This window comes from Nematolebias whitei, chromosome 12 (assembly GCF_014905685.2).
Source record: "Nematolebias whitei isolate Nwh7 chromosome 12, NemWhi1, whole genome shotgun sequence".
NCBI classification, from domain to species: Eukaryota; Metazoa; Chordata; class Actinopteri; order Cyprinodontiformes; family Rivulidae; genus Nematolebias; species Nematolebias whitei.
The window spans coordinates 13,277,302-13,287,527 of NC_056509.1; the positions used below are offsets into that span (position 1 = coordinate 13,277,302).

General features: G+C 40.7%; 1 protein-coding gene across 1 annotated transcript; it reads left to right on the plus strand.

Annotated features, from left to right (window-relative positions):
• Positions 1-1,992: 1,992 nt before the first annotated feature.
• LOC119418754 (trace amine-associated receptor 1-like) lies at positions 1,993-2,973 on the plus strand. Its single transcript, XM_037686090.1, has one exon. The coding sequence runs from the start codon at positions 1,993-1,995 to the stop codon at positions 2,971-2,973; it is 981 nt and encodes a 326-aa protein (XP_037542018.1).
• The last annotated feature ends 7,253 nt before the right edge of the window (positions 2,974-10,226 follow it).

Consider the following 10,226-nt stretch of genomic DNA (forward strand, 5'->3'; position numbering starts at 1 on the left):
GTAATTTGTGGTGGAATTTTCACATTACAAATTACTGATGTGGCCGATTCGCACAGGATTAACAACACAGACAATCTCCACAATTACTACAAATAGTGTGTTGTCCCTTGGTAATGCAAATAGGGCTATACTCTCACTGGATCCTTAGAAGTGGTTGACGGGGTGAAGTGGGTCATCTCCTCAAGACTTTAAAACCATTTAAATTTGGTCCTAAATTAATATCATAGGTGAAGTTTTTTTTTTTTCTCCCTTGTCCTGTCCGGCATTGTGACATTCAGAATTATTGTCTGAGTGTCAAGGTGATGCCCAACAGCTTTACTTTCACAAGCATAGCATTATGGCTATTATAACATAGAAATTAGAGCATTATGGCTGGCCTTAATGCTCCACTTGATATATAAATAAAACTTTATTAGAATTTGCTTTGGGTTTGTTTCAGATGTAATGGACATGGGTATGAAAAACAAATAAGAAAACAAAGCAGAAAAGTGGGAGAAGGGTTAAAAGGTAAAGAAGGATATATGACTAGAGGAGAGGTATAAAGAGAACGCAAATCAACATCATTGAAGTCTGCCTCTAGACCTGCAGAAAGGTGAAGTTGATATATATATCCCCAAAGGCGGCAATGCGCACTTACTTTAACATATCCAGCTACTTTGAATTGTAACGCGGTACGAGACAGGAACACCTACTGTCAGTGCTTCTATTTGTGTTAGTGATAGTGTTTTGAAACCAAAAAAATCCATAAAAAGACTTTGATATAAAAAAAAAAATTGGATCTGTCCAAAAAGTTATACATTGTTTCAAGACCGGAGTCATGTTGAGCATTGAGACTTAAGCTGAGAGTTGAGAGTTAAGCTGAGAGTGCTATAACTTACCTAGAAACTAATGTTCAGAAATTGTTTTCAGGAAATAATCAATTGTCTTTGAACTCCAAATAGTCATCTAACACAAAATACAAACTGATCACAAGTCCACCAAGCAACTCAACAACCTGCTCTGTTGTGTAATGCAAAGTTTGTTTGAATTAAAAATATATATGTTTATGTAAACCCTGTCAAAATGTGAAGGAACAAAGAGTAAAAGCTTTTGCAGTGCCACAGAGAAAATAATATAAAATCACTCTAATTGAATGTCAATTTTCAACCACTTAATGCCATTCTGAAATGTGCCTTCAACTTTGAGAGTTCTTAGAGTAAAAAAATAAGTAGCTATGAAGGTGTCTACTGTAGCTTATGGTACAGCTTATTAGATTTGCCTAACTTAATTTACCATTTCATAAATACATAAACAGATAAATTTATAAACAATTTTTTAAAATCAAATCCCCCATTGCATTTGTACAACAGGCTGACTAGGCCCAAAATAATTGTTTATTTTGACTTTGATCGTTCAGAATTCAGAGAATTATGTCAGAATACTTAAAGTAATTAAACTCAGAATCTTCGAGGTCTGACACTTTCTTAGAACTCTGGTTTTATTCTTAGAATTTTGACTTTAATCTTAGAATTCTGACATTATTTTTCAAATTCTGTGAATAAAATCAGACTTCTGAAAAAAAAAGTCAGAATTAATTATATCATAGAGTTCTGACATTTAGAGATTAAAGTCAAAATTCTGACTTCAATCTTAGAATTTTGGAAAAAAATCATAATTCTGGAGAAAAAAATATGGTAGCACAAATTTTCTTTAGATATTTGGCACATACAGGCTTAGGACAATAAAACAATACATTCCAAAATTTGCCCTCTTCTTATTGGATGAGTTTTTGATAATGAAATGGGAGAGAGGATGAACCAAGACTAAGTGATGCTGCTGCGCAGTCATCAGGCAATAACACTGATGTGCTGGTGTCATGTGGCTACAGTAGGAAGCTGCTTGAGATTAAAAGAATTTCTCTGAGAAAAAGAACTTTGTCCATCTTGTGCATTCTTTACAAAAATGTTCTTTGAATCAACTTAATTAAATACGTTACCCACATTCTATGTAGCTATGAATGCAATGGCAGAAGAATCGTTTTATGTTGGTTATAACTTCCATCCTTGCTATGAAATAAATAATGTTTCTAAAACACTGACAAGGACTTCTACCACAGTATGTGTTTTACTATACATTATCCTTGGGTTACTCTCTGTTGTCACAGTATGTGGAAACCTTCTTGTAATTATCTCTATCATTTACTTCAAACAGCTCCACACAATGTCGAACTACCTCATCATCTCTCTGGGTGTGGCAGACTTGCTAGTAGGAATAGTGGTCTTTCCTCTGAGCATGTCTTTCTCTCTTAGCTCTTGTCTCTATTATAGAAACGTATTCTGCAAAATTCGAGACAGCTTTGATGTTATATTGAGCACAACGTCTATTTTCAATTTATGTTGTATTTCTGTAGACAGATACTATGCAGTGTGTAAGCCTCTGATATACAGAACAAAGATAAATGTCCATGTTGTTGGAATCATGATCCTTATGAGCTGGAGTCTTTCTATCTTGGTTGCTATTGGCTTTGTCATTGCAGATTTAAACCAAGAAAAATGCAAAGAAAACTGTTTTTATGATGTTGTGATTGAAAAGATTTTGCCACCTGTTTTTTCATTTTACCTTCCTGTGATCATAATTTTGTATATTTACTTGAGGATATTTTTTATTGCACAGAAACAGGCACGAAGCATCCAGAACACAATTAAATCTGTGGCAACTGTAAATAACATGGAAAGGAAGGCCACTAAAACCCTGGCTATAGTTCTGGGTGCTTTTCTAATGTGCTGGCTGCCTTTCTTTCTCTGTTTTTCCTTGCAGCTGTTAGGTGGTGTATCAGTGCCAGTGTATGAAACACTTAACTGGCTCACACTGTTTAATTCAATGCTCAATCCATTCATTTATGCTTTCTTTTATCACTGGTTCAGGTCAGCATTCAAAATTATAATTTCTCGGAAAATATTTCAAATGGACTGTTCAAACTTTGATCTCGTTTAACAGAGTTAAGTTCTGAAAAGCTGAAACAAGTCTATCATTGCATGAATAAGTACTGGCAACTAATAAGCTGTTGGACTATCTCGATTGAAATTGTAACTTTTTGAGCAATAATAGATAGTTTTGGCTATGGCATCTCCCCCATTTCCCAGACTTTGTTGTGAGATGATTTATTGGAATTTTTCGCTAAATGGTCTATCATGATGCCAAATCTGATGTTTTGTGGAAGCTGTTTTGTTATTGTTGTTTTGTTTTCCTGAGTTCTCAGCTACGTTCTGCTTTCTGGTTCATTCAAAAATGGTTAGTTTCATCAATATTCTTTAGCAAATCTTTGTATTTTACCATTGTAGTTTCTCTTTATTTCTTTCCTTTATTATTAATATTTTTGGAACTAAGAATTTTGCTAAATGCTGTTGCTTATATTTCAGACTTTTCTTTACCATTTACTATTTCTGAGCGATTATCATTTAATACTGGATAACCATATTCCTTCTTGATGACTGAAGAGTTCATTCTTTTTCATTTTCCTATTTTTATTTTTGTTTCTTTTTCAGTACTATTATAAAAGTGTCTCCAATATTTTCTCACATTCTTTCTGATTTCCCTTACCACTGCTTGTTTTCTTTCATATTTAATGAAGTTATGATAAATATGATTTCCTTTTAGGACTTTAAATGCAGGGTGGCACAGTGGTGCAGTTGGTAGAGCTGCCACCTGGGATGGAATGGTTGTTTGTCTATGTGGCTCTGTGATGGATGTCTAGGGTGTAAATTGACTGTACTTACCTTTATTTAGACAGGTTAATCCCATTGAGCCTTGAGGACTCATTTACAAGAGAGACCTGAAATGGAAATATATGAATAATAAAATATAGCATCTTTCTATCTGATCAAGATACTTAAAGCACTTTACACTACAGTCTGTGCCCTCATTTAATACATACATCACTCTATACAAAAAAACAAATCAGAACTTTAGCACATTCTTACACCAATTCCTACACAACGGAGGCAATGAGGGGTTCAGTTTATTGCCCAGGGACACTTGGATGGATGGATGGATTTTAAATGCAGGATGGCATGGTGGTGCAGTATGTAGAGCGTCCACCTCTCAGCAAGAAGGTCGCCGTTTCATATCCCAGCCGATGATCTTTCTGGGTGGAACTTGCCTGTTCTTTTTGTGCATGCATGGTCGATGGGGTTGTGATTTAGCATGTGACAGAGGTCAAATTCCTTGGTGTTACTCTTGATGAAAATATAAACTGGAAACCACATATTAATTTAAATAATAATAATTTAAAAATAAAAATATCAAGGATAATTGCATCATTATTATATGAAGTGAAAGACTCATTAAATGATGATGCATTGTTGATATTGTATAATTCACTCATCGTTCCCTATTTGACCTATTGTGCTGAAGTTTGGGGGAATGCCTGAAAATCGTATACAAATTCTCTTTTAATTTTGCAAAAAAGAGCTGTTAAAATTATAAGTGGAAAACCACAGAGACCCAACAAATCCATTGTTCTGTAACTTAAAATTAATGAAATTTCTCAACTTGGTGGACTATTATATTCTACAAGTTATGTTTAAATACATACCAGTATGTTACCAATGTGTTTGCAAAAAAAATTATTAAAAGAGACAGCATTTATAATTTGAGAGGATCATAGATTTAAAAAAACCCAAATTCAGAACTAAACAAATGGATCATTGTATTTCTGTTTATGGAACAAATCTGTGGAACAATCTGTCTACAGAAACCAACGAGAATAGATCTATTATTACTTTAAGAAAATAATAAAAAATGATTTTCTTTTAAGGTACAATGAAATATAATGTTTGTTTATTGGCTTGTTTTTCTTTACAGTGCCTATTTTATGTTCAAAGATGTGTCTATATGGATGGTTGTTTGAAACTTGGTTACTTGTGGTATAGTAGATTTACTTTTTTGGGAAAAGGGGTAGACTATATAAGATTTTTTTTCTGCAAACTACTCCTTTTCATTCAGAACTTTTGTTTTATGTCAACATGTGGCATATTTATTTTAAACTGTAAATGAATGAAATAATAAAAATAAAGGACAACTGTTCTTATCATTCAGATGAATCTTAATTTGTTATGGTATAGGACTCCGTGTAATTAACGGATTCTAGTTCAGTGACTGAGTTCTGATTATTAAAGGGTAAATAAATTAATTTTGTTGTTTTTGGTCAATGAACCATCTGGTGCCCTGCCTTAATGAGTGCTAGACAAAAACCATTGTTCCTCTCTATCAAGGCTGATTCATCTTCATCCCTGAAAGAGTGGCTACTGGCCTGGAGATGAGTGTAGACCACAGAGTCCTGGCATTTTGATGTTGCTCTTCTGTGCTGGGCCATCCTTGGATGTTTAGTTTCCCTAATGTAAGACTGATCATAGCCCTCCTGACAATAAACAGCATACACAATATTACTCTGTTTGTGCCGGGGGACTGGATCTTTGTGATAGACCAGTCTTTGCCGTAATGTATTTTGGGGTTTGAAATCCACTGTGTTTAGAAAATAAACGTCTCAGTTTCTCTGAACCTTCAGCAACATACGGAATGACCACTAGTCTACTCTTTGTTTTTCTGACATGGTTAGAGCGGAGAGGTCAATGCAGTGGTTTGTGATCCTGTCGTTGGGAGGGAACAGCATGACTTCAAACTTCTTTTCATTGAAACTTAAGAAGTTTAAAGCCATCCAGTCCCTAATGTCAGCCAGGCAGTCGAGCAGCGGTTGAATAGAGCATGTACCGTTGTGTCTTAGGGGTAAACAAATTTGACAGTCATCGGCATAGAAGTGGAAGGGCATGTTGTGTTTCCAGAAAATAGCACCAAGCGGCAGCCGGTATAAAGAGAATAGGGGGGGACCCAGGATGGACCCCTGCGGAACCCCCATTTAAGCTCTGCCTCTGCGGAACTAAAATCCTTGATGGAGACACAAAAGGATCTGTCAGTGAGGTAGGATCTGAACCAATTGAGGGCTGACCCTGTGACGCCCACCCACTGCTCCAACCTAGCAATGAGGATCTCATGGCCGATGGTGTCAAAGGCGGCTGTGAGGTCCAACAGGACAAGCAGCACAGAATCACCAGTATCTGTGGATATGAAGATGTCGTTAAAGACCTTCAGCAGGGCAGTTTCAGTGCTGTGGAGAGGTTTAAAGCCAGATTGGAATAGCTCTAAGATGGTGTGACCTTCTAGGAAGCACTTCAACTGGGACTCGACTATTTTCTCCAGTACTTTAGAAACAAATAGGAGTTTGGAGACAGGCCGGAAGTTGGACACGACTGAGGAGTCAAGGTTTGTTTTTTTCAGGAGAGGCTGGACAGCAGCATGTTTAAAGGATTTTTGCACCACGCCAATGGATAAACTATCCATCCATCCATTCATTATCTTTACCCGCTTATTCCATTTTGGGTCACAGGGGTCGCCGGTGCCCATGTCCAGCAATCACTGTGCGAGGGGCGGGGTACACCCTGGATGGGTCGCAAGTCCATCACAGGGCCACATAGAGACAAACGAGACAAACAAACATTTACTCGCTCACTCACGCCTAGTGACAATTTAAAGTTACCAATCAGCCTAACATGCATGTTTTTGGTCTGTGGGAGGAAACCGCAGTACCCGGAGAAAACCCACGCATGCACGGAGAGAACATGCAAACTCCACCCAGAAAGGCCCCTGGACCAGGGTTTGAACCAGGGACCTGCTTGCTGAGAGGCAGCAGCTCTACCAGTTGCGCCACCGTGCTGCCGTGGATAAACTACTGTTTACTATATCAAGAATGGACGGACCTAGAGTGGGAAAAACCTCCTTTAGTAGTCGAGGGGGGTCCACATCAAAGGGGGAACCAGAAGGTTTCAAGCTGCACATGACCTGCTCTAGAGAAGATAGAGTGATGGGCTCAAAATGGTCAAATGGAGCTACAGATTGAGGTGGGATGGATGGGTCATGAGTAGGAGGGGAAATGAGAGCCCTGGTGGTCGCAATTTTTGCCAAAAAGAAATGTAAGAAGTTGTCGCACGATCTTGATCTTCTCAACGATCTTGCTAATAGTATTTTATTTTGTGGTTTTACAGGTGCACTCCCAGCTGTCCTCATTCTGCTCAGTCCTGCGTTGGTGGACTCTCACAGCCTGCTTGAGTGACCATAATTAGGCAGTGTCTTACCTGAGAGAAGATTGTCTGGCTGAACTAAAGGCTGGGGCCAATTTTTATTTTTATTTTTTTTGATGGCCTCCCTTCTCCCCTTACAGCCATCCTCTCCACACCCTTATTATGAAATATTTATTCTAGTGACTATCTAGTGTAGGTTTTTTTATTTTTATTTATTTTTTTATTAGGATAGAAAGAAAGAAAAGACAAAGTAAGACTCCAAAATATAAGAAATATTCACAAAGAGAGCACACAGCAAAACACCCGGCCACTGTCTGTTCACCTGCAAAGAACATGACAAAACACAGCAACAAAATACATATGTATAAAGAACTTAAAATATTCATGGCTTTGCAGTAAGTTTCCATAAATATATATACCCATACCTACGCCTATATACATACATACATACACATGAATATACATTCATATACATATCTATATATCTACATATAAAGCCTACATAAGCATCCCTGCTTCTATTTGTGTGTGGTTGTGAGCATGCATAAGTGTATAATGCTTCTCTAATAGAACATTTAATAGTAACTGTGAAGCAGCAGAGACCTGACCCCCAAGACCAGAGGCAGACGAAAAAGGGGGGACCAGAGCCCAAGACCCCAGGAGGGACCCTGACCGCGGAGCCCCCATGGCCACCCACACAGGATGAACCACTCACCCACCCCCCAGAACAGACCACAGGGGAGAACCGGAAGATCCCCACCAGCGACCACATACAGTGACCCCCCGGGGCCAACAGCGACAAATTCATAGGCCTCCGTCGGAACCCGCCGCACCGATGTAGGTCCAGGTCCGGGCACCGAGGCCCGGGCACCGAGGACTCACACAACCCAGGCCAAGGCTCGACAGGGCCAGAGGACCCGAGCCCCACCAGGCAGACACCAGGCCGAGCCGACACACGCACAAGCGCCCAGCCCCCGATACCAAGGGCCCCAAGCGCGCCGGCAGGCAAGGGCACACCCCACCAGGGGGCCGCGTGATAGGGGCGCGATGCCAAGCACCCCCAGTTGTATCAAAGAGGGGGCAGTCCGAGTCTCGGCCTAACAAATACCCATTCATACACAGACACAATCACACAATCCCAACCTCAGTCTCACATTCACTCACTCAAAGACATACAAAAACGATACATTTCATTCTTATTCCCGATACGCACTCTATACCCCCCAGGTCCAAGACATGTACCCGCCCTCTACAGGGGGCAGCCCATGCCCAAACCCAGGAGGTAAACCCATTCATTCTCGAGCGGAGAAGAGCCAATACCCCAGACCCGACCCAGGCCATGCCCAGCCGACAGGACACCCCCCCACCATGAAGAGGACACACCACCGACCACTCCCACACACGCCAACAACCAAGCACGTACCCCCAGCCGACCGCCCGCCAGGCCCCGGCAGCCACCCCGGCCAGCGGGCCAACCATGGCACCCAAGAGCCAAGCTCAGGGGGTCCAAACAACCCCAGGGAGAGGACAGCGCCAGCACCGCCCACGGCAATCCCCCAGACCCCCAACCCCCAACACTCAACGGCCTGCCCTTCTCCCGGACCCCACCCCCAGAATGGCAGTCAGGGAACTAGGGGGGGGAGGAAAAAAATAAAATAAAATAAAAAAATAAGACCCCGACACATACACCCCCGCCCCTAGATGTGCTGTTGATGTGTGTTGTTGTATAGTGCCATTAAAAAGCAAAGAAGAAGGAGCAAAGGCTGGCATGATGCCAGTTTCCCCTCCACCCCAACTCTATCCAAACCCTAGTATCTAAATGCAACCGTTTTAAGTGAGCACAGGCACAGGGGGTGAGAGTAAAGTAAACATTTCTATATTTTTTTGCTTTGTTTTTTGGTTTTTTTGAATGTCCAGAGGACCAGATTGAACTTTTTTGGATTTTTCTACCTGGATTATTGAGCATGCATCAGGATATTTTGAATCACTTTGGCCAAGATTGCCTCAAACTAGTAAGAGAGTTTGAGAAAACAGCATTGAAGAGGGCAGACTACAGGAACCACTTGCGATTCAACCTCAGATGTCGACAAAGTGGCATCATTCCCAAGAGCCTGGAACTAAAATCATCGGTCAGCGGGCACCGGGCAAGCAAGATCCTTCAGAAGGCACAGACCCAACTGCTGAATGAACGGGTGAGACAGACCAATTTTACTATCGAGGCCTTGAAGGCCAAAGAAGAGCACATTAAACAGAAACTAACTATGTGTCTAGATCAGACCACACTTGAGCAAGTGTTGGACTGTACAGATCAGGCACGCTTAGCACAGCATGTCAAGTCCAATACTCGACAACAAAATAAGTTTAACTTACTAATAACTCATCAACACCATCATTATTCCAATAACAACACATTCAGTGTAGGACAACACTCCAGTAGTCAATTACATGCCAGGGAGACAGAAAAGTGGGTGAAGAATTGATCTGACAGACAGCTCACCCAGCCGGAGACAGAGATTCTTGCCAGGGGACTGAACTTTGCGGTTGCACCAAGTAGAATTCCTCTGGTGGAGATGATCACAGCCACTGAGTCAGCAATCCGCAACAACAAAATGAAAGAGGGTGAAGCAGAACAGCTCAGAATCAAAGTTTCATCCTGCCTCAGCAATGCCAAACCACCACCTTTCAACATCAGTAGAGAGGAGAGGGATGCACTCACCACTCTTAGCAAGGACAAAAACATCATCATTCTCCCAGCAGACAAAGGAAGGTGCACAGTGATTTTGAACCAGAAAGACTATCATGAGAAAGTTATGACACTCCTTAGTGACTTAACCACTTATGAACCTCTGAAAAGAGATCCAGGAAGTGGTTACAAGAAGAAGTTAATAGATTGCCTGAAAAATTTGGAGCAGGACAAGGCTATTGACCGTATTCTGTACCACAGACTGTACCCAGGGGAGGCCACACCTAGTCTGTATGGTTTACCTAAAATCCACAAACAAGGTGTACCTTTAAGACCTATTGTTAGCATGATTAACTCTGTCACTTACAATGTTTCCAAATATCTGGCGTCTGTACTCAACCCTTTAGTTGGCAGCTCAGAACACCACATAC

Excerpts from the sequence above, each read along its gene's own strand:
- LOC119418754 (XM_037686090.1), top strand. The coding sequence starts at position 1,993 with ATGAATGCAATGGCAGAAGAATCGTTTTATGTTGGTTATAACTTCCAT.